This window comes from Phacochoerus africanus, chromosome 3 (assembly GCF_016906955.1).
Source record: "Phacochoerus africanus isolate WHEZ1 chromosome 3, ROS_Pafr_v1, whole genome shotgun sequence".
Lineage (NCBI taxonomy): Eukaryota > Metazoa > Chordata > Mammalia > Artiodactyla > Suidae > Phacochoerus > Phacochoerus africanus.
Window position 1 is genome coordinate 192,110,690 of NC_062546.1, and position 25,689 is coordinate 192,136,378.

Sequence of the window (25,689 nt, forward strand, 5' to 3'; positions counted from 1 at the left end):
TGATTTATGTCTTGACCAAAGTGAGATTTTGATTTTTGAATTCATGACTTAATCCTCACTTCATCATATTCTACTCCTGCTGCAGGCTGGTTTCTAGACATTGCAGAGGGCTTTGTTGGCAGAGTGACTTGCTACTTCAGTACTTAGTATTTCTCTCAGCCATTCATCTGAAGTGGTCCCTAGACCCTTGCTCCCTGTTGGACACTGCATTATTTTCAACTCTCTGCTCTCTCATCTTCCTTGTTAAGAGAGACCAAACCAAGGGCTTAGTTTTAATTAGAGTTTTGCATATATTAAAATGAAAACGTCTCTATAGAAGTTTTGCTTAAGAAGTCTGCATCCTATTTATAGATCCCTTTAATTGCTCCCCTGACCCCTCAGCAGGAGGAAGTGGTGCTTGTTTCATCACGGACGTGTTTGATTTTTTTTTTTTAATGGTTATAGATGTTGATTTTTAAGCCATTTGTGAGGATCAGATAAAACACCGCTTCCCAGTTGTTATTTTCCAAGTGTTTTCATACCACTGGCCTATTTATTTCTAGAAACGCAGAATTGGGATTATTAATAACTCCATTAAAGATGGAGAAACTAAGGCAGAAAAGTTACATGTTTGTCGAAATGAAGGACATAGTTCCTTGTGAACAGTGGAAATGTCTCCATTAGGTCAGGCTATTAAGTGCATGGTTTAAAGGTCCTTTTTAAAGGGAAAGAGCATGGAGTTAGAGAGATCAGGGCCCTAACTCTGGCTCTGGGTGAATTTGAGCAAGTTATTTAATCATTCAGAACCTTCTTTGTAGGCTGTAACATGAGGTAGTAACACTTATAACACAGAATGCTTTCTCTGTATATACATGTAGGTCGTTGCTGAACTCTGACCTGTGTTAATTTAACATAACTGTGAAGTGCTTTAGTGGATGTGAAATACACCTGTCTTGTGTGAGGAATATTTAACCTTCCGTTTAATAGACTCGGAAGAGAATTAATAACAGATAAAACAGGAAAGGGAGAGACTGTTCCTTTAAGTTTCCATTAAAAACACCAAGTCACTCAAGAATTTTAAAAAAGAAAAGAATGCCCAGTGCCTTTCATAACAGGCTCAGAGTTGTCAAAGTAGAGCTAAGAGGGAGAATTCAAAATCAGTATTGAACTGGATGTGTTTAAATGACATTCATGCCAGTTTGTTGCCTAGCAACCAGGGTGTTTGTCCCTGCCACCCTGGAGAAACACAGGGCAATTTAGCCCAGGGTGGACCAAAAAGGTTGCTTAGTGCAGCGCAGAAGCTGCTGGAAGGCAAACGCTTGTTTCTACTAAACCCTACAAATTAAATGAATTCATTTCAATGCTGACTTACTCTGGTTTCAAAAATTCAGCCAATGGAGTTCCCGTCATGGTGCAGTGGAAACAAATCCGACTAGGAACCATGAGGTCGCAGGTTTGATCTCAGTGGGTTAAGGATCTGGCGTTGCCATGAGCTGTGGTGTAGGTCGCAGACGTGGTCCCATCCTGCGTTGCTGTGGCTGTGGTGTAGGCTGGCGGCTACAGCTCCGATTGGACCCCTAGCCTGGGAACTCCCATGTGCCACGGGTGTGGCCCTGAAAAGACAAAAAGCAAAAATAAATAAATAAATAAATAAATAAAAAATGTGTGAAGCTATTTTAAAAAAAAAAAAAATTCAGCCCATGTTCCTCAACATGTGGTCACTAACTACAGGCATCAGGGTTACCAAGCTACAGTGGGGGTGGTTCAGGCAAAGACTGAGAGAAGTGTTCCTTCCACAGAGCAGCTGTAGCAAAGCACAGACAGGCATCATGGTTAAGAGGGCAGGGGCTAAGTGGCCTGGGTTGGGATGCTGGACCTGTCTACTCCCAGTTATGAGATGCTGGACATGTGCCTTAATTTTTTGCCGCAAGTTTTCCTCCTCATTAAAGGTGATAATGGTGGGAGTTCCCATTGTGGCTCAGTGGTGACAAACCCGACTAGTATCCAAGAGGACTCGGGTTCAATCCCTGGCCTCCCTCGGTGGGTTAAAGAATCTGGCATTTCTATGGCTGCGGCATAGGCTGGTGGTTACAGCTCCGATTTGACCCTTATCCTGGGAACTTCCATATCCCACAGGTGTGGCCCTAAAAAAAAAGCAAAACATAAAAATAAAAAAATAAAAGGTGATGATAGAGATAACAATGAAATGTACGTTTATCATTAATGCAAGTAAAGGGCAAGAAGCGTATCTGGCACAGAGCGAGCAGTCAATAAAGATAAGCTGCTATTAGCTATTGAGGTCAAGACTTTTTGCCAGCATAATTCTCTGGGGTCATTTCTCAGTCTTAACCCAGCTCTCTGGTGACCCCTTTTTACCTACTATCTTCCAGGCTCGACTATTTATGTTCCATTATCATCATGTGATATTTGTAATTGGGTTTCTTTTCTTTCTATCCTAAGGCACACACTTCTCTTTATCTCCGTCCTTAAAGCCAAGTACAACCATAGGAATTTCCACAGGGTTTTCATGTCTAGTGAGACAGAAAAATTAGAAGGGGATAAAATAGTTTCTTCCCTTCTTTTCCTCATCTTTTTCCTTCATTTTATCTTTCTTTTCTTTCTCTTTCTTTCTTTTCCTTCCTTCCTTCCTTCCTTCCTTCCTTCCTTCCTTCCTTCCTTCCTTCCTTCCTTCCTCCCTTCCTTCCTCCCTTCCTTCCCTACTTTAGATCCACACCAGTGTGAAAAACATGCTAAGAAGATCCATTCTCATTGCCAAGATGGATGTTCTATCCTGAGACTTAACAACATCAAAGTTTCACAGATACCTGGCAACTATGGTAGACAGCATTATACTTGACTTCTCCTTGGAACAGTTCTTAGGAGAAATGAGAAGCAGAGGGTGGACGTGAGAAATGGAGGAATAATTCTAGCAGCCAGTTGTTGAAAGGAAATTAATAGAGGAACTGAGGTAAAGGTAAGGTTTTTTTCCCAGGATGAAATAGCAAGACAAAGTCATACTTTGTGGCCAACTAGTTCTCGGCTGAGTGGACATTCTCAGAGAACTATAGAAATAAAGGGACCAATCTGGCCCTTTGAAGTTGTGGTGCAGCAGCTCATGAAAGTACAAACAAAACTAAAGACCTCTGAGAACTCGGAAATACACACAGAAGTCTCCAGTATTGCACTGACCTACGTTTCAGACCACCCTTTCCCTGGGAAGGCAGCTAAACTTGACATCTCAGTTGGATCCACCCCCAGAGGTTGGGGGTGTGGTTTCTGATTGGGTCCTAGAATTTGGTCTTTGAGCTGGGTGGCCCTAGCCCAAAGGCACAGCAGGCAATAAAATGAGCAGGTGTTAAGAAGCAAAAGCTGAAGCAGGCTGGCAACCAAGTTCAAGGTCTTGAAAGCCTCAGGATCAAAAGACCCGCAGGGAAGCATTAAGAACCCCTGATTTATGTGACAGCAATTTTCCACATTCTAAAAGAGACTGCAGAATCTGGAATACACAAATACCCTACACACCCAGAAAGAGGGGCGAGGACCAAGAAAGGAACGTCTCTAAATCATGGAAGAGTTTATAAATCTATTCAAATAACACTATATTATATTACAAGTTACGTTATATTGCAAATGATTAAGAAAGGACTGATGAACTTAATTGGTTCCTATGATGGACAGGCAAGTCCAGCAGATAGAACCATAAAGCAAAACACATGTGGGATTTTGATTTCTCCATATGATATTTTCACTATCAAATAATAATAATAATAATAATAATAATAATAATAATAATAATAATAAAGAATCTGATGACATTGCTAAGGTGACTACCTAATGACTTAAGAATAAAGTTGTATTTTAACTTTTGGAGACAATTTTAGAAAATAAACATGTTGTTTCCAATTCTGGCAGCATTTTAAGATTTATTCTAAGTAATTTTTAAAAAAATATTTTTAATTACAAAAATTCATTTGTAATACCACAAAAATACAGAAAATATAAATTGAAAATCAGTCTCTCTCTCTCTTCCCTATAATCCCAAGCTTGTGAGGTAACCAATGTTATGAGTTTGATGTACATTTTAAAATACTTTTTCTAGGCTTATATAGCATATTTACACATTCACATTTTTTTTTTATTATCTCCAATGATATATTGTGTGTTCTGCAACTTTGTCCTCTTCACAGCATATCATGGGCATTCAAGTTATACAAATATGTGTAATTTTTATCAGCTATTTACTATTGTGAACTATAGATGTGCTAACATATATCCAACCCCACCTTGTCAATTTATACTACAAATTGCTGCTGCAATACTCATGCTTGTAATTATAATTTTAGGCTCTAGTGTTTGTTTTTTCTAGTGGTATGTTGCCTATTTATATGCATAGCTTAACAGATGCATTTGGATAGCTCAAAAGGTTATAGACATGTGAGAATTACAAAACACGGGGTGAGGGAGTTCCTGTTGTGGGGCAGCAGAAACTAATCCACTAGTATCTTTGAGGATGTGGATTTGATCCCTGGCCTCACTCAACGAGTGGGTCAGGGATCTGGCATTGTGGTGATCTGTGGTGTAGGTCACAGACACGGCTCTGATCCTGCACTGCTGTGGCCGTGGCATAGGCTGGCAGCTGCAGCTCCAATTCAAGTCCTAGCCTAGAAAGTTCCATATGCCCTGGGTATGGCCCTAAAAAGCAAAAGCAAAAAATAAACACTGTGTGATGGTGTTTATTTCCCTATATTCTTAATATCACTAAAAGATACTCAACTTAAAATTTTTCTTCATTCAGATATTATATGTCATTTTTGTTTTATTTATTTATTTGACTGCACCCACACCATGTGGAAGTTCTGTGGCCTGGGATCCAACCCATGTTGCAACAGCAACCTGAGCCACAGCAGTGACAACACCAGATCCTTAACCTGCTGAGCCACCAGGGAACTCCATCATCGTTTTTGTTTTAATTTGCGTTTCTATGATTACAAATACGGCTTGGCAATTTTATACGCCTCTTTGGTCAGCTGTATTTCCCCCTTTTGAACTGTCTGCTCCTCCCTTTTCCTCCTATTTTCTTGGGTTATTTAGCTTTTTCATATTATTTTTGTAAAATTTTGAGTATTAGGAATGTTTGTGTTGGCAGGGGGTATGAAGCCAAAGATAAGAGTTGCAAATAAGTTCACTTATTTTCTTTTGGCTTTATTTATGGTACCATTCATTGGAACGAATTTAACACTTTTATTTGTTGAGTCCATTTTCCATAACTTTCCACTTAAAAATGGTTTCCTATGTTTTTATATCTTCTGTTTTTAAAATTAAGACGCTTAAAATTCATCTGGAATTAATTTTTATGTGTAATATGAGATAGAGCCTTAAACTTATTTTTGTCCAAAATGGATAGCCAAGTGGTATTTGTTGAACTGTCCTACCCTTCCCTGAGAAATGCCGTATTTACCATTTATTAAGTAACCATGTGCACTTGGATCTGTTTCTAGATACTCTGTTTCATTTTCCTGGCTTATTTTTTTTTAATTTCAGAAGACAGGAAAAGATGGAGAATGTCTCTATTTTTTAAAGCTTACATTTCTCTAATAACAAAGGAAAAAAAAAAGAAAACTAGAGCCAAATTTCATTCATGAATATAAATATGAAACATTAAAAAAAAAAGCAATTCTAATGTAGTAAAGGACTAAGGTAATATTACAATGTGAAAAAAAAGTTTATACTGGGAACATAAGAAAGTATCCACAGGACAACTATTAATTCTATTATAGTGCTAAATTCAAGCAGAAAAGCTACTATGTCAATAGGCTGAATATGCTTTCATAACATAGGGTAGCCAGTCTTTATAAGCACCTTGGAGACCAAGAAAGACCCTTCTTAGAGATGATAAACACCAAGACGGACCCTTCTAAGACATTTCCTTTTTACCTGAGATTGTCATAAAACACCAAATCAAAAATAACAGTAGCATAACTGACAGTAGCATTATTATTCAATATTGTTTTAGAGATATTAGATAATAAGACAAAAGTCAAAAAATATATTTATTAGAAAAAATTTTAATTGTTTGCAGTTGATGTGACTGCACAACTAAGAATTTTTAAACAACCATTAAGATCAGAAAGTTTAGTAAGCTTTTTAGGGCTGCATGTGTGGCATACGGAAGTTCAAGGCTAGGTGTTGAATCTGAGCTTCAGATGCCAGCCTGCGCCACAGCCATACCAATGAAGAATGCAAGCTGCGTCTGCAACCTGCACCAGCGCTCACAGCAACGCCAGATACTTAACCCACTGAACGAGGCCAAGGATCAAACCTGCATCTGTGGATACTATTTGGGTTCATTACTACTCAGCCACAACAAACTCCCCAAAATAAATAACTTCTTAAAAGTCTCAGCAATGAACAGTAAGAAAATGAAATGGGTTTTAAAAAGTCCACTTGCATTTGCAAAAAAATTATAAAATTACATGGAAACAAATTTAACAACAAAGTTAAAGGTTTTACAAAGAAAGAGCAATATTTTAGTAAAGAACTCATAAAAAGAGGTAATTTCCTGTTTGGAATTCAATATCATAAACATTTCAAATCCTATCTAAGTTTCCACATATTTACTGCAGGACTTTTGTAGATCTAATCTCAGTGATTCTGATTTACTTATGTAGAAAATGATTTGCCAACTCTTTTTTTTTTTTTTTAAACACTGATGGCTTACTAGATACTAAAACTTCCTCTAAGGTGACTGTAAACAAATATTATGGTACTGACATCATATTTGACAGTAAATGTGAAAACAGTATACTCATACATCCTGATGTTATCTGAATTTGCAATTTTTGCTTTTTTTTTTTTGCATTTTAGGGCCACACCCTTGGCATATGGAAGTTCCCAGGCCAGGGGTTTAATCAAAGCTGTAGCTTCCAGCCTATACCACAGCCACAGCCACATAAGATCCAAGAGTCTGTGACCTATACCACATCTCACGGCAATACCAGATCCTTAACCCACTGAGCAAGGCCAGGGATTGAACCCGAGTCCTCATGGATCCTAGTTGGGTTCGTTACCATGGAGCCACAATGGGAACTCCCCTTTTTTTTCAATCTTTTTAGGAGGTGTTGTAAATCAACATGAAGTTTGGGAAATAAAGATGAAATGATGGAATTGGGGGAAAAAAGGCATATTGATGGCAAAGATGATCTGGATTGAATGGTCCAACATAAAATATGTACGATTAATCAGATGAGGATTAAAATGTACACTCCTAAGGCTATTTCATATTCATACAAACATGATTTTGAGTTGACAAAGGATTCTGCTACTATATGTGGCTGCAATTAAGTTCTCATTGGGATACTTTCTCAGGATTTGGACTCCACTACTTTTAATTTGACCTGTGCTGGGCTAAATGGTATCATTGCATTTTATGCTAAGGAAAAACATTTTTTTCCATTGTTTTTCCATTTGCTCATTTAATAAACATCGGCTAAATAAGTATCTATTAAGTGCTGGTCCCATCCCTACTCCAAAGCAGCCCGTCATCAGGTTAGAAGAAGAAGCATCAGTTTTATAGGCCACTCCTACACCAAGTGAATATAAGTAGCTACAACACCAACAGACTTTTATCAGGCCCTTTAAGCAGTCCACATGGTCTTACCATTAACTATATCCATAGTTAAGACCTGAAAGAACTCTCTCTCTTAAAATAGAAACTCTGTTATCCAAACTTCTCACGTAGTATGGCCTTTTCTACAATTCACTCCAAACAATTAAAATCAAATCAAATCTTTTTGTTACGAACACTCACCTATTTCTCAGTGTGGGGATTCTAACTTATGAAAAAACAATTTTTTTAAAAAAAAATTCCAAAATGGTCACCAGTTAAGGAAACACAATTCACAGGACATAACAGGTGATACAGTTTGGAAAATATTAACTAACCACAGGATCTGGTGTTCTCTACTGAAAAGGACAGCTTACACTAATGGTACATGGCAGAGGGCAAAGCTTCGTAAAGGATTGGAAGCATCTCATTTACCTCTTTCACCAGTAAGTTTTCTGCTTTGTGCTCTGCGTCTTCAGGTACTGTTGAGTACAATGTTCGGATGTCCCAAGGGACTGTGGTGGTCTGGGAGGAACAAGGAAAAGAAGTTAAGCCTTACAGCTTAAAAGCTCTGAGCAGACCCTATACCAAAGGCACAATACGCAAGTTTATTAGATCTCAGCATTTAAGGATAAGAGAAGACAGAGAAAGTCCCATCGATCTTACAAATTTAATCTCTAGGAGGGAAGATCTGAACCTCCTTTGATGACCACCACTAGCATTACAGCTAGTCCCCTTTTATCTGCAGTTTCAGTGATCCATGGTTAACCAGCGTCCGCAAACAGGAAATGGAAACTTACTTCCAGAAATAAATAATTCATAAGTTTGAAATTGTGTGCTGCTGCAGGGAGTGTGATGCAATCTCGAGCCATTCCACTCCAGTCGCCCCCACCATCCACTCTCATCCACAGACGCAGGGCTCAGTGACCCAGAACCATCCAAAGCAGATGACCCTCATTCTGACGTGCGGTCAGAAGGTCAAGGCTATGTCACTATGTCAATCACCTCACTTCATCTCATCACATAGGCATTTTATCATCTCACATCATCACAGGAAGAAGGGTAAGCACAGTATAATAAGGTATTTTGAGAAAGAGACCACATTCACATAACTTCCATCACAGTGTCTCGTTATGCTTGCTCTATTTTATTATCAGTTATTGCTGTTCATCTTTTACTGTGCCTCATTTACAAACTTCATCATACGTAAATGTGTATAGGAAAAAGCATGGTATGTGTAGAGTTTGGTATTATCTGCAGTTTCAGGCACCCACTGCCAGTGGCGGAATATATCCCCAGTGTATGACAGGATTACAATATTACAATTATTGTTTTATCTTCGGAGCTCATAATTTTAAACTGTTTCCTTCCCTGCAGAAAGCAAAAATTGGGGCATCTATATATTTTAACTAGTTTATTTATATTGGTATCTTTTTTGCTGTTGATGCTAAAATACATCTGAAATGAAAAAGAAAACATAAAAACAGCATTATTTTAATCTTACTGTAAATAATCTCTTGAATATACACAGAATAAATTTAGCGCCTTTTAGAAGCTGTGTGCGTGTGTGTGTGTGTGTGTGTGCGCGTGTATGTAGCCACAATTAGGGTGGGAGAGAAGAGAGGGTAGTTTGGAAAATCTGGACCTTGAGGAAAATAAGTCATGTTTTCAGTGTCTTTATTTTCATTGAAATAAATGAAAGATTTTCAAGTTCAGTGCTCGATAAACAACTTTTTATGACACGAATATACATTAACTAAAAAGCATAAAGAATCTCTTAAAATAAAACATTTAAAACAGAATCTTAGATTGTTTCCTCTGTAGATATCTTACAGGATGCCGTAACAGTAACTTTCCATCACCCAGCCACCAGCTTCCTTTAGTCTGTTCTCATGGTGATTACAAGGATGCTGAGATGATAACACTGTTAACATACTTGGTATAATAGTTGGGATCTTTTATTTTATACATCCCTAAACCCACGAATGATGTGTAGGCATTTCTAAAGAACAAAGTAAGTTTCATTTGAACTTTTCTAGATGAAGGGAAATTTTTCTAGACTAATTATTAAAGCAAAAATGAGGATCTCAAAACCCATCTTTACTTCTGGAGAAGAGGGAAGGAGAGGTGTCCAGAGAATTTAGTCTTCGAGCCAATCCTGGACTCCTAGTTTCTTTAACTCCCTTTTTTTCTTCACTTTTTTTTTCATTTTTTAAAAGTGTCATTGAAGTATAGTTGCTTTATACTGTTGCGATAATTTCTGCTGTACAACAAAGTAAATCAGTTATACATGTAAACATATCCATGCCCTTTTAGATTCTTTTCCCATAGAGATTATCAAAGAATATTGGGTAGAATTCCCTGTGCTATACAGCAGGTCTCCATTAGCCAATCATTCCATATACCTCAGTGTGCATGTGCCAATCCGAAACCCCCAGACCCTCCTTCCCCACAGCTGTCCCCTTTGGTAACCGTAAGTTTTTCAAAGTCTGTGAGTCTGTTTCTGTTCTGCAAATAAGTTCATTTGTTTCCTTTTTGAAGATTACATATATTAACTGATATCATACGATGTCTGTCTTCCACTGTCTAACTTCACTTAGTATGATAACTCCTCTTGATATAAGTTCCTCATGGGAAATAAATTGGTCTGTTTTGTTTTCTGCTATGACTTCAGTGCCTGGTTGGGTGCTCAAATACTTTCTTCTTGAATGTGTTGAGTGAGTGTGTGTGTGTGCATACTTGTGTTCTGCCTGAGTGTGTTCGAGTATGCATGTGGTGTGTGTTCTATGTGCCCGTGTAAATATTTGTGATTGTGTGTAGTGTATGAATGTGTCTGTGTGAATGTGCGTAGAGGGTGAGTATGTGCCTGGTGTGTGAGTGTGTGATTAAGCATAAAGGGATGCTGTGTTTGATTGTGTGTGTGTGGTGTGAGCATGTGTGAGTGGTTTGGTGTGTGAGTGTGTGATGAGGCATAAAGGTATGCTGTGTTTGATTGTGTGTGTGTGTGTGTGTGGTGTGAGCATGTGTGAGTGGTTTGGTGTGTGTCTGTGTGTGTGGGTGTGCATGCATGTATGTGCATATAGGGGAGATGGGGCTTGGATACCATGAAAGAGGAAGAATGTCATGTAAGTATAATATGATCAGAGAATAAAAAATAATTAGAAAACTATATTAAAGATACATCATATGGCAAAGATAAATACTTATCTTGAACCACAGACATGTAGGCCCTCGGTTAGTGCATTTGCCCCAGGATTTGACTGTAGTTGTGTAAACAGAATTTGGAAGTGCTAGAGGCTGTGGCTTTGGATTCAAGCCAAGTATAGATACTCACACAGGGAGCCATGGCCTTCCATGTGAAGTTATGAGGGGGCCAACTTAGGGTTTATCAGTACTTAGATTTTATGTGTTGGATTCCTTTTGAATTTTCTCTTTCAAGTTGCTCCTTTTATGTTATTCTTTCTGTTAGAAGATAAACAGCAAATAAACTCTATTGAAAGTCTGGAGTAGAAGATTAAAATCATGCCTAAATGGAGCTTTAAGGATTACTGCTGTATTTCATTTTTAAAAATTTTTTCTGTCCTTTTAGGGCCAACATGTGACATATGGAGGTTCCCAGGCCAGGGGTAGAATCAGAGCTATAGCTGCCGGCCTAAGCCACGGCCACAGCCACTCCAGATTCAAGCCACGTCTGCAACCTACACCATAGCTCGTGGCAACACCAGATCCTTAACCCACTGAACGAGGCCCGGGATCAATCCCACATCCTCATGGATGCTAGTCAGATTCATTTCTGCTGAGCCGTGACAGGAACTCCTACTGCTGTATTTCAGCAATCTAGGAATAACTGATTTCCTGGTTGGACACATAATTTGCAGATACACAGTGTAACTTCACTGATTTCCAGGGAGTATTACATAATGTATTTGACTGTCAAGATTAAGAATTTTCCCCTGTAATTCAAAAGATTGTCTATAGTTCAGTCATTATTTCATAATAATTTTATATAAAAGGCAAATGATTCTTTTTTTTTCATTATCTGCTAGTTTCTTAGTGATTTCTTGCCTTGAAAAAGTAAGAGGTGCCCTAAAATACTCAAAGTCTGATGGAGAGTAAAGTGGCCCAAATTTTAGTTTCCTGTTTAATTAGACCATAAATCTACTGTCCCACTAAGATCAGTGCTCTGTGGTATAATACAATAGAATGAATGCGGAACTGGTTTAAGTTTTTTTTTTTTTTTTAATCTTAATGGTAAGTTTCTGGAAGGTGGGCTCAGGTTTCCAGTAATAATAATCACATGGCTACTTGGATTTATGATGTCATAGCATAAAGATTAGGGCCCCAAATACATAGGCTAATACTCATATTCCATGTATGACATTCCAAATCCATTCACATTGGGGTAATAAAAATGCATCATGGGGACAATCATATGGACAATGCATGTGTGATGACTGATGCCTTCTAATTAGGAAATGATGTTGATTCTTTACTAAACAAGGCAGCTGAGGCTGAGTCACCCTCCTATAACCATGTGATAAATCCCAAACAGTATTCTACCACATGCATGGGGTCACTGCCTACCTAATACCTTACACAGAGCACATAAATACAAGAAAAGGAATGCCTGTATAATGGACACCTATAACATGCTATGGACCTCAGTTATAGCTTGTTGTAGTCCTGGAGAATTTGCCTGAAAAAGCAGAGGGCCTCCATACAATTTCCACTTGGAGACTTGTAGGGCTTCTACTCATTTTTGATACCCTTTCCCCCCAGGTTTAACTGACGTATAGCTGATGTACAATTTACATAAGTGACAGGTATACAACACAGAGAGTCACAATGTTTAACAGAGCGACTACCACATCCTGGCTGTGTTGTACTCTATGTCCTTGCAGCTCATGTATCTTATACATAATAGTCTCTGCTTCTCAATCCCATACCCATCCTTCTCATTTTTGATTTCTGTTGAAGCAAAAATAAATTGGTCAAAAAAGAAGAAAAATACATCAAGTCATATTGGTTAAGAGTATTAATATGGTTACCAAGAATTGCTTTTCTGAGAACTAGGTACTTTCAGACCACTACAAATTGCCTTGGCCACACAGACTTCCTGTTCTCCTTTATACACCCTCTGGTCGACACTTAGTATAGTTCAACAGCATGAAACGGATCCGAGACTGCACTGGAACTCAGCCGAGCTCCTCTTTTGATAATAGAGAATTATAAGGGGCCTATTGTCCAGAGGTTAGGAATTTGGAAATAAGAACTATCTTTTTTTTTTTATGAAATGAGGCATGCAGGCCTCTGTTTATAGTTTTGGGTCCATGATATACAGATACCTTGCACTACAGCCCTGTCACTTTCTGGTTCCTTCCACTCTGCCGTGGAGAGTCTTTGTGGCTTTTTATAGCCACCATTCTGCTGGTTTAAATGACTACAGGAGATTTCATTCTAAGCACACAGGGGCCATTTCTCAATTGGCCAAAGGCCACTGTCAAAGTCTAAGAAAGAAGCTGCTTTTCCTATCTTGGAGCTGAGCTAAGCTCCCTGTGACAGTATTGTAGAACCCAGCTGCTCAAAAAAGCAGACTGAAATGATGGTGTTCAGAGGAACCCATCAGTCTGAGCTGGAGAAGCCAACAAGGCACACAATAGGGACAATTAACCAACACTTCACAGTCAATTCCAATGTAAGCATGGGTTTGAAAGGGATCTTCACCTAAAGTTCTCAAATTAAGATACTGATGTTGCCTTTTCTCCTCGTAGAGCAGACACTTATACTACATTTTTTACCCCTTTCAGAGGAATACTATGATTTTGTTTTTTTTAAATATGTGAGAATTTCTCATTAATACATTTCCTTGTGCTTTACGTATGGGAAAGCACATACCTAAAGGTTGTCCTTGTTTTGCTGAAGTTAAACAGTATGGGAAGTGCACAAATACTGAGCTGTTGCCCATAATTGGACTGCTGTCATCTTCTGGCCAAGTCAAACATGGCGACCCATGCTTTGTAGTATTTACGTATATAATCAGGGGACTTTGGAGACTTAGTTCAAAGGTGTTTATGCTTGGACAGCAAAACACTGAGCAAGTCACTTCACTTTTTTTCATGTGCTTCATTTTCCAGGGCTCCAACAATATAAAGATACTTATTACACCAGGGCCTCCCTTTGGCAAGGACTCAGAGGCTGTGGTCTGAGTTTTCTTTCCAAGGAGGCACAGGGAAGAAGCCTGCTCCGTGTGAGGCCTGCAGACATGGCCCCCTTGAGGAGCAACAGGCCTAAGAAATAAGCCAACCCACCACAGCCAACCCGCCACGGCATCTTTCCATATGTCTGCTCACATTCCTTCTTCTGTGCTAGGCTCCTTCCTGAACATGCCTTGGTTACCCAGTCTCCTCTGCCTCTCAGAAAATCCCTTTCTTTCCTTGCTCTTTCCTAATCTCAGATTTGGCAGTGGTGTCAGCTCCTTTTGAAAATTCTCTCTAATTCATCCAGCCTCCTTCTTCTTGTCTCTGAATTATATCATTTACTGCCTGAATTACCCATGAAGTCTGCAGCTTAACTATAGAAGACTCTAGACTCCAAAGCTCTGCAAATGATTAATTCAGCTAGTCATTTTATATGTGTGTTTTGCATGTAAGCAAGGCACATTAAATCTGGCTTGGGAATAAAATAGAAGAGTAAATGAAATGTTTTGCCATGTTCTTTATTGCTTCTTTGGTATATTTTGTTATTCCTTTTAAAGAATGAAGGACTTGAATGCAGACCTGCTTTCTTATGATTTTTTTTGTATCCCATCTCTGACCACCTACATCACCCCATCTTAATGCCTAGAGTAATCCTTAAAAACAAACAAAAACAAAAAACCCAGCACTATTATTAAGATACAACTGACATGCTATCACATTCACACTTTTAAAGTATAAATTCAGTGGTTTTAAGTTTATGCATAGGATTATGCAACCATCATCACTATTTACTTTTAGAACATTTTCATTACCCCCAAAGACACCCCACATCCAGTAGAAGTTACTTCCCTTTCTCCATTCTCCCCAGCCCATAGGCAACTCTAACCAGCTTTCTGTCTCTATAGATTTGCCTATTGTGAACACTTCATGTAGATGGACTCATATCATGGAAACTATTTTTTTTTAGGGCCGCACCCACAGAATATGGAGGTTCCAAGGCTAGGGGTTGAATTGGAGCTATTGCTGCTGTCCTATGCCACAGCCATAGCAACTTGGGATCTGAGCCACCACAACTCACGGCAATGCCAAAATCCTTAACCCACTGAGCTAGGCCAGGGATGGAGCCTACGTCCTCACAGATACTCGTAGGGTTTCTTACTGCTGAGCCATGTCGGGAATTCCCTCATGGGTACTTTTTTTGGACTGGCTTCTTTCACTTAGCATAATGTTTTCAAGGTTCATCCATGTTGTAACATGTATCAGTACTTCACTCCTTTTTATGGCTGAATAATATTCCAGTGTATAGATATACCACACTTTGTTTATCCACCCTTCAGTTGATGACTATTTGGGTTGTTTCCACCTTGGATTGTGAATAATGCTGCTATGAATATTCATGAAGAAATCTTTACGTGGACATATGTAAATAGGACAATCAAGTCCAGAGCAGCCTCCACATATCCTTACTGAATTGAAATATTCTCTCAAGAATCCCTCCTCTACAATAATACAATGGCACCTGATTTAGGGAGTTAATATTTACCCCAAGTTGTGCATCTTATTTTTCTAAGAAGCAGCTGGTCCAGCACATACTATTTAAACAGAAACTATAATAGCAAAAGTCAAGTTGCTTATGTTTGATTTCTGTTCGTACACTTACTCTATATTCTTTTTTTTTTTTGTCCTTTTTTGTCTTTATGAGGGCCACACCCATAGCATACACAGGTTTCCAGTTTCCAGGCTAGGGGCCTAATCAGAGCTGTAGCTGCCGGCCTATACCACAGCCACAGCAATGCCAGATCCGAGCCGAGTCTGTGACCTGTCCCACAGATCATGGCAATGCAAGATCCTTAACCCACTGAGTGAGGCCAGGGATGGAACCCACAACCTCACAGTTCCCAGTCAGATTCGTTTCTGTTGCGCCACGACGGGATCTCCAGTTACTCTATATTCTTAAACAAGAGCCTTTTCAAAGTTCAGCATCATTAGCTTGTAAATGAGAGGAATATTACAACTTAGAATAACGTGCTTTGACAAAGACTGTTACTTAGCTTTTAAATTGCAATCACAGTGTTCCTGCATGAACACCATGAGCCATTTAAAGTCTGCTTTTCAGGCTCAGAAGCCAAGGATAAAAAAGAGGTTGACATTCCTATAAAATGTTAGGCTGTATCTCAGTAAGAGATACAAGAAGAAGAAATAAACACTCATGGCCTTTCTGCTTTTCCATTTAAAGGATATTAAAGTCTTTCTGTTTCCTTTCACAAAATGACCCACGTGGTTGAGGCTGGAAGTCCCCACATACCAGTTGCTTTTTATAACTAAAAACATTCTATGAAAGAAAAATGTTAAGAAGTCACAATTCACCAAGTCTTGATAATAAGCCATGAAAACTGCCTGATGCACTGGAGAGGCCTGAGACTAATTCAGAACCAGTGATATGAAGAAGGGATTTGAGATTATGTAACTCGCAGGCTCTTTCACGTGTTCGACACAGACCTTTGACTTTGAAAATGCCACTGACCGGCGTTGAACGTCTACTCTCTCAAGCAGAAGCACTGAATCTCGCTCATGGTCGTGTCCCTCTGTATACAGTGTAGCTCACAGAAGGTGGGCCAGAAAACCAAGCAGAAATAGAGCAGTTTGACTGGTGTGGACAGCATGGAAATACAAGGGAGCGGGGGGCCTTCCCAAGACATCAGTTTTGCTTTCAGACCTCCGAACTTTCTTCTTTAAGGTTTTACATCTCCCAGAAATGAAGCGACTTCAGGCTTTCTGTCTTTTTCAATTAGCAAGAAACTCATTTCTGGCTTTCTCACTTTTTTGTTCTGCTGTTTTGTATCAGTCTCTCCTTCAACTGAATCACTCGACGATATGATTCAGTGTTTTCCTGAAACTGTTCTTTAGCTCTGGTTTTTCCTGCCTCACTCTCCTTGCCTATTTTGCAAAGCCCCAATTTGGTGACTAAGTTCTTTATTTTTTGGTCTTCAGTTTCTATTACTACCAGCTCCAAAAAGAAAGATGAGAAAAACAAAAGTAGCACATTCAATTCTTGAAGGTGTAGATGTTTTTGAAATGAATGAGTTAATAAATGCATCTAGGTGGCTTATTTTTCAGTGAATCATTATGACGTAAGGAGTACAGAAGATCACACTCTCTGCTCCCAGAACCCATACATCAGAGGAAGAGTTCCAACCTGGAGTTGCCAAGACAGAGCAAAAAGCTTCTACTTCCATTCCTTAACCTGGAAGAAGATGGTTTTCATTCAAAGTTCAACAGTCTTTATTGAATGCCCTTGAGACAGATGTTGGGCTGGGTGCTTAAAACACAGAGATGAACTGATTTCTCCCTTGCCTAGTAACAGAAAGCAAGTAGTGAGTACATGATGCTACAAGCAGCTCTGAACCAGGCACTCTGTACCACACGGAATATGCCCCTGGGGAAGAGGATCACGAACTGGTTTTTTTTAAGGTGTTAAGTTGAATCAAAGAGGAAAGCATCATATTCATGACTGCTTCCCTCCTCCTCAAGCAAAACCACTGACTTCATTCTCTTTATTCTCCAATTTCATTTCAGAATGGCCTTTTGGGTTTCTAAAGGCACTCAAAGTCTTACTCCAAAATAATAACCTACACATGTCTGAAAGAAGAATCACGAAATAAATATTGATTTTCCATCTGCCTGCTGCCAAGTGCTGCTTTAGTTGTTGGGGTGGGGAGAGAGGGTAGGGGTGGTCCTGGCTAAGATCAAGACAGAGATACGCCCCATTCTGCTTGAGACTATTCTCCGATGGCGAGAGACATGTGGCAGCACTGAAAAAGCAACCCAAGATCCTTCTAGGTAGTGATTAGTGTTACAAAGAGGGGAACACAGGGGGATGTGATAGAGTAACAGGGGTGGGAAAATGTGGGCTGGAAATCAGGGATGGTTCTTTGAAGAGGAAGCACTTGAACTGAATCATGAATGAAAGACAGGAACCAGCTAAGCAGGGGGTGGAAAGCCTACTGAATGGGTGGGTGTGGCAAGCTCAAGGAACTCAAAGACTGCTAGGGATCCGTATGGTGACCAAGGGAAACAGGGCGAGGAGATGAGGGCTCGGAGATGATCAGGAGCCAGGTGAGGAGCTGTATTTGACCATAAGGCAATGGGAAACGACTGGAAAAATTTAGCCAGAGGCATGGCACTATCCACTTTGTGTTCCCAAAAGTTTCTTTTCTTTTCTTTTTATGGCTGCACCTGCAGCATATGGAAGTTCCCATGTTAGGGTTTGAATTGGAGCTATAGCTGCCAACCTACACCACAGCCACATCAACAATGGATCAGAGACGCATCTGCAACATATAGGCAGCTTGTGGCAATGCCAGATCCTTAACCCAGTGATTGAGGCCAAGGATAGAACCTGCATCCTCCCAGAGACTATGTTGGGTTCTTAACCCATTGAGCAACAATGGGAACTCCCCCAAAGCTTCCTTTGAATAAATCAAAGCAAAGCAAAGAAGGAGGAAGGAAGACCAGGCAAAGGCCACTCCTGGGGATCCAGGCAACAAATATGACGATGGCTTGGGCCAGCACAGTGAATGGAACACTGCCTTGGTAAAAGATAATCCTCCTTTAAGGGATATTCAGGACCAGAAGAAGTCTCTGTTTTTGATTATTTCTTAACCATAAGCATCCTTAATCAACTCTAGTTTTCATCCATATTAGGGCATATGCTCCTTAAACACAGGGTTTTTGCTTCTCTTGTCAATCTCACTTGTCTAGGAAATGCTGTTCTATATTCAGCCCTTCGTGGGTGCAGAATAAATATTGATTAAACAAACCTAGTAATGAATCATGTCTGCTGCAAGTGTGGGTGCTTGGTAACGTGGAAACACAGAAGTAAGCTGGATTCTTCAAGCTGTAGGGCACAACAGGACTAAGGGTATTTGGAGGGAGGATAGGGCTGCACCCCCTCCTTCGATCCTGAGATGCTTTGGGATTGAAGTGGCCATTCCATCACTACTTCCCATTGGGTGAGTGGGGCAATGCACACACATCCCAGAGAATCCTCACCCAGGATGAGCCTGGGAAATGATACCCTGGCCAGATGAAGAGAAGACTTGTTGTGTGTGGGCAAGATCCCTGAAAGCAATGCAGGCTGTGGATGGAGCAGCTAATGGCAAGAGGGCATTTAAGGATGGGCTTTATTCCACATGGAGGAAGAAGAATCCCACCCCAACCCAAATGAAGGTGTTTGTACTGTATAGCAGGGATGCCCAGACTTCTTTCACTCCAGCTGGAAATGAGGGTGACTGTGTAGGACAGGGTGCAGCGGGGTTGGATGGAAAAAGAAGACTATGGCCTTGAGAAATGAGCAAGAACCAGATCTTGGAGAAGCCCTTGGGAAATGTTACACTGTTCGTCCTTCATTTTGAAGGCAGTGGGCGTGGCCACAGAAGGGTTTTTAGGCAAGCAAGATAAAAGGATTCAGTGGGGAAAATAAGAAAGTTGTGATTATACACTCTGTCTATACCATTAAGGATGGAAAAGGACATAGAGTAATCAGACCAGCCTTAACTTAAATGAGTGTGGAAAGATGCCAAAAAGTGAATTCAAATTCACTGCAAACATTACATCCCATCTACAAGCCTCTCTTCTTCTTCTTCTTCTTTTTTTTTTTTTTCATTTTAGGGCCGCACCCATGGCATTTGGAAGTTCCTAGGCTAGAGGTCAAATTGGAGCTACAGCTGCCGGCCTACACCACAGCCATAGCAACGCCAGATCTGAGTCTCGTGTGTGACCTACACCACAGGTCACAGCAATGCTGGATCCTTGACCCACTGAGCAAGGCCAGGGATCGAGCCAGCATCGTCATGGATCCTAGTCTGGTTCGTTAACCACTGAGCTATGTTGGGAATGCTTCTCTTTTTAAAAAAAAAATAAAAACAAAAACCATATTTTATTCATATTCCATATTAGCTGTAAGCTTTTGGATTTTGGGGGTGTTTTTGGGCCATGCCCCTGGCATGCAGAAGTTCCCAGGTCAGGAATCAAACCCATGCCACAGTAGTGACATGAGCCACCAGGGAACTCCCACTTTCTTCTTGAACTGGGGGAATTTGGAGTCTTTTTTGACATAAGTCTGAATAACAGCTAGAGGTAAAGGTGCTTCAACTGTCAAGATTTTTTTGTTCTGCTTGACAGAAAGAGGCTACTAGTCAAGGTTTACCTTTGGTCTGAAAGAAAATGAGGATGTGAAATTAAAGAGTAAAATGTGGTTCAACTTTGTGCCTGCAGCTCAGGTCCATGCCCTGGCTGACCACAGAAATGAGATTTCTGCCTGAGATAAACCTCTCTTTAAGTGTGTCAAACGCTAAAGTGAGAGCTACTTAAAATGCTAAGAAATCTGGAAGAGTTTCTTTTTTCCTACCTACGAATCTATCCCCTTTCTCCAGCATTCTCTGAACTTAGAACAGAAAATTGTTGACTTCCATATACTTCTTTTTTATAAACCCATGAAGAATGGCAAAAAAAAAAAAAAAAAAATTGAGGCTCTAGAAGCCAGAAGCCAGATCTTCCCCAAAGATAAGACGAGAAATGGAAGTCTGAGGTTGTTTTAGGAAGTGTAAGCCCTGGGGTCCTGGCCACTAGACAGAGATTTCCAAAGACAATGGCTATTTCACAAGGTTACCTTGGCACTCACTGCCTTTCATCTGCTTCAAGAATAGTCATGTTTGTGACATCTGAGACTACCTTTCTCTTGGGGAAAAAAAAAACAGGAAAAGTTACCATTTGCCCATTGAGACTCTCTGTTCACGTAGATATTCACTAATGATTTAAACAAGTTTCAGATGACCACACATGGAAGGCTGGGACACGCAGGGGCCCATCACGCATAACTTTATTGTGCTTGTCTCCAAAACCAACTCTCTTTTTATTCATTCCCTCCACTACCTCTGAGTGTTCTGTGTGCCAGGGATCATTGTCCTAAAGGGGACAGATCTCAGATGACAACTTTCCATGAGGATGCACCTGCCTCCCTTTCCTTGCCCTAGGCTCAATGTTTCTGTATTAAGGACAACCAAGATTATGGGTGATTTTTAAGAACTGCCTCTTTTGTGGCAAAAGATTCTTGCCTCCACCATGGGTTGGTCTCAGTTGCTAGGAAGCTTTCAGTTACAAGGGCCCAAAGCGATGAAATGCTCTGTAAGGCCAGGTAAGTGGTTAAAAGCCCAGATATTGGCAGGGTTGCAAGTACCACCTGGGGCCAAGCAGTGCCTCATGTCCCTCCCATCCCAAGTGGCCACTCTATCATTTTGTCTCCAATCTTCCAATTTTAGAGGGCCCTTGGGCACTTTCTATTGCTGGACATGAATTTACACCATAACCACTATGATGGAGGGTGTCCATGGGAAGAGGGCTGAGTTCCCCAAATCTATAAGAGAAGACAGCACCCCGATTTGGGAGGATCTTCTATCACCCTGTGGCATCCTCCTGAACTTAGATGGCTCAGAAAGACAATACTTGGAGTTCTCATTGTGGCTCAGTGGGTTAAGGGCCTGATGTTGTCTCCATGAGGATGCAGGTTCGATCCCTGGCCTCACTCAGTGGGTTAAGGATTCAGCATTGCTGTAGATGTGGCTTGGATCCAGTGTTGCCCTGGCTGTGGTATAGGCCTGTAGCTGCAGCTCTGATTCAACCCCTGGCCTGGAAACCTCCATATGCCACGGATGTAAAAAGCAAAACAAAAACAAAATCAACAAACAAACAAGAAAACAATACTTACTGAAAAGTCGTCTCTGGGGAAGAACAGGAGATCTCGAAGGGGATCATTCTGATGGGTCTTTTCAAGTTCTTCAATGACAGTTTCATAATCCAAAGGCTCGAGAAGCCTGGGCTTTTCTTGCTGTCAACAAAGAAAAGATCATATTAACCACCAACACAAAGAGTCTTCTCGACATCTGGTTGGATTTCATTTCTTAGAATCACCAAGGCTTTGACATTGTGCAGTCCTTTCAAGGGAGTCATGGAAATTCCAGGCCTTTGGGGCAAAGCCACATAACGATTAATTCCAGATCTGAAATTATATGCGAAGATCTTGAAATACCTGATGTCTTCTAGGTAACTCAAGCTGTTGGCCCCGAGCCCCAGTACCCACGCTGTTCAGCCCTGTCACATCTGTAGAGTAGATGGTGATGTCAACTTGATCTTTGGCAATGCCAATACAAGCCTTCTGCTTACTTGCTAGAATATTCTGATGCTGGTCATCATATCTGATGAATTAGATACATCCCTGTGAGGTCTGCTTGGGTCTATTTCAAAACTTTGGCTCCCCACTAGGCATCAAAGTATCACAGACTGTCTTAGTTGTCACTGATACATGGATCCTGTGTCAGGATTAATTGCTTGGCTCTAAGCCTCTTTGCTGCTATAGACAGAAGCAGGATGATTCTCTCCAAGAATCGAACAACACAATGCTTACAGACACAGTGTGGTGAAAATGGAGAAGGGTGTGAGAAAATAGCCAGATAATCATACCACATTAAAGTGCGGAAGCCAAGAGGAAAGGCACTTCCCAAAATAAATGCCAGTGGGAGAGGGTGGGTGTTTCATTTTATGGTTGGTATCTTTACTCCAAACTGCACTCACACAAAGTGTAAAAGATGGAGCCCAATGTAAAGAATGAAATATTACAAAACAAAAAATTGAAGATGCAATCTGAATTCCCTTAGCCCTTGGAAGAAGCATCCGTGCATCCTCAATAAAAAAGGATAGTTCTTTGGATCATCTGGGGCTCCTGGAAGTGGAGTGGTCACCATGAAATCTGCATGCTATGGAGTTCCTGTCATGGCTCAGTGGAAACGAATCTGACCAGCGTCCATGAGGACGCTGGCTTGATCCCTGGCCTCGCTCAATGGATTAGGGATCTGGCGTTGTTGTGAGCTGTGCTGTTGGTCGAAGACGTGGCTTGGATCCTGTGTTGCTGTGGCTGTGGTGTAGGCCAGCTGCTGCAGCTCCAATTTGAGCCCTAACCTGGGAACCTCCATTTGCTTCCCGTGCGGCTCTACAAAGACAAAAAAAAAAAAAAAAAAATCTGCACGTTAAAGAGATCTCCTAAATGGAAAAAGAATTTTTTTTTTTCTTGTTCATGTCAATAACATCAACAGAGACTTTCCTACCAAGCCTGCCCCTCCCCACCCTGCAAGGCACATAGATTTAGCTCTGCTTTCTAAGGCCTTTTTTGAAAGATCTCTGCTGGTAAAGCTCCAGAAACTTTTACTGACATTTTAATAATTGCTAATGGGCTCCTTGAGTAGCAACATTTTTTCCAAATATAAAAAACAAAACAGAGCAAAGTGTAACACAGCAGGCCAACAACAAGGCTTTTCATGCACTTTATGCATTAAAACAAAACAAAACAAACCCCATTTTACAGATATATAAGTAAACTGAGGACCCTGAAAGGTGAATACTCTCTGTGGAAGGGCCCTTCAAGTAAGATTGCTAGATTTTGCAAATAAAAGTAGAGGACTCCATGTAATATTTGGAGAAAAGACAAAATCTAGTTGCCCATCATAATCTGCTTAGTGAAAGCTGGGGATTGTTCAATATTTTGAAGTAGAAGATACAGAGACACTGCTGCATGATGGGTAATTTTTTTTTTTGTCTTTTTTTGCTATTTCTTCGGCTGCTCCAGCAGCATATGGAGGTTCCCAGGCTAGGGGTCCAATCGGAACTGTAGAAACCAGCCTACACCACAGCTCACAGCAACGCCGGATCCTTAACCCACTGAGCAAAGGCATGGACTGAACCCGCAACCTCATGGTTCCTAGTCGGATTCGTTAACCACTGCGCCATGACAGGAACTCCCGTGACCGGTAATTTTTAAAAGTCTTTCTTGCATCCCTTCCCTGGGCCTTCTGATATGATTATTCTATTTCAGACTCATGAGTTCCTGCTGTGGTGCAGTGAGTTCATGATACAGCTTGTCTCTATGGAGACGCCAATTCGATCCTCAGCCTGGTGCAGTGGGTTAAGGATCCAGCATTGCTGTGGCTCCAGCTGGGATTCAATCCCTGGCCCAAAAACTTCCATATGCCGCAGGAGTGGCCAAATAAGAAAAATAAATAAATAAATACTTTGGACTTATTTTAAGTTTCAATCTCCTATTTTCCCAGGCAAAGACTGATTCCAAGGAGCACAAATTGCTAGCTCAAGAGGCAAATGCAGGTTCCAGATGTTTGAGTTGGCTCAAACACTCAATATATTTTTAGTTGGCTTTGACTGTCTTTGAGTAGTGGTATTGCACTCCTGTGCAGCGACACACCTCAGTGGCCTATTACCTCTTACCCTGCAATGTCACATTTTTTATTATCACCAGGCTCCAATAAACCTTCAAGTCTGAACCCCCTGGCTTATTCTGGCACCTCTTTTCTTCTCCCTCTAATATTGTGTTTGTGTACAAAACATAGCAAATGAAACAGAATGTATCCTAGAACCAGAGGGAAGCTCTTAACTCTGACACTGGGTTGGCTGGTTACACCCCTTTCCCTCACTGCATCTTCGGCTCAAGCATATGATGTCTTTCTACCAACAGCTAAAGAGATGCGACTACTAACACTTTCGCTTTTCTCCCTGTTCTTCACACCAACATGAATAGGTGAATGAGAGCGCGGCGTGGTGTGCCTTGTGATTTATAGGTTGAAAGGCAAATGGCATTAGGACATCTTAAAAGGTTTTCTACAATCTTGTTCTCACTGTCATTTTAATTTGATCTCCCATCAGTTGAAACATGAGCATTAATAAATAACCACAAATCAAGGAGACTTTCCAAGAAGATCATTTATTTATGTGTGTATCTACTTATTTTGATGAGGGTCCAAACGCCACCCAAAATTAATCCCACCTAAATTAGTACCATAGGAAAATCAGCGCTCACAAGTCACTGGTTGTTAATAAAACCATAAGCAGACTAAATCCTAAACTCACTTTGATATAGTCAATCAATGGCTTAGCCTATAAGCATCTGTTGGACAGTATATATCTGTTTACTCACTTCAGGCCATGACATACAAGCTGATTAATGAATGACATTTATGAAGCCTTTCCTGCTTAAAATGTTGCACTGAGGTTATTTTGATATGGGGCTACAAAACCTAGCAGATCTGCTTCATAGAATTTATTAAGTTTTAACTTCTGGGAGGTAAGTAAAGTTCAATTTTTCCAGGGAATTTGTTAATCAATGTGCAACATTCAAGATAGCCAGTGTTTCATAACTCTGAACATGAGGTTTATAAATAAAAATAACAGTGATACTTTCCACAGTACCCAGAAACCTAGGATTTGGCAAAGCTTGTCAAGGATGCTTTATGTATCAGTGATGGTGAGAATCTAGGCTGTGCAACCAGTGGTTCTCTCTGGAGCAAGAGAGCTGTTTGCTCCATGTTTTGGTCAAAGAGACAGATGTGTACAAGGATGATGGGATCGGTTAATTTCTCATTACTCCTCCTTACAGAGACACTGGGAACAGAGCAGCATTGATTTACAGCTTTACAATGGTTGGGTTGTCCCTCCTGGATTTAATGTGCTTCTTTCTTTTGGAAATGCACCAACTGGGAGAAGGCATATGCCAAGATTACTCTGAATTGGATTGGATTTTTATAGTGCATTTTACTTTTACTCTTTTTCTCTCAAATGAGTAATGAATTTCATTAGCTGTTCTACAATCACGGCAGGCATGGGAAAAGACAGCCACCAGTGCGAGTTACCATGCAGCAAGGCTGGTGCTGCACCATGGTGGTAACAGGGCTATTCTTCTTATATAATATTAAGACATTTGTTTGATATACTCCCCCAAATCCACGGCTCCCTTCCAATTCGACCTCACAGCAGAAGAATGGGCTCCTGTCACAAAAACGAATGCTTTCTTCC

The 25,689-nt window shown here is 40.5% G+C and overlaps 1 protein-coding gene across 10 annotated transcripts in view; it reads right to left on the reverse strand.

Moving 5' to 3' along the window:
- The window catches only part of DOCK10 (dedicator of cytokinesis 10), a 276,033-nt gene that overhangs the window by 138,885 nt on the left and 111,459 nt on the right, over positions 1–25,689 (reverse strand). For all 10 annotated transcript variants that reach the window (XM_047773650.1, XM_047773649.1, XM_047773646.1 and 7 more), the window contains exons 2-3: positions 21,545–21,664; positions 8,018–8,107 (exon numbers count right to left, since the gene is read on the reverse strand). In XM_047773650.1, coding sequence (XP_047629606.1) covers positions 8,018–8,107; positions 21,545–21,664 — 210 coding nt within the window. The remainder of the gene's footprint in view (positions 1–8,017; positions 8,108–21,544; positions 21,665–25,689) is intronic.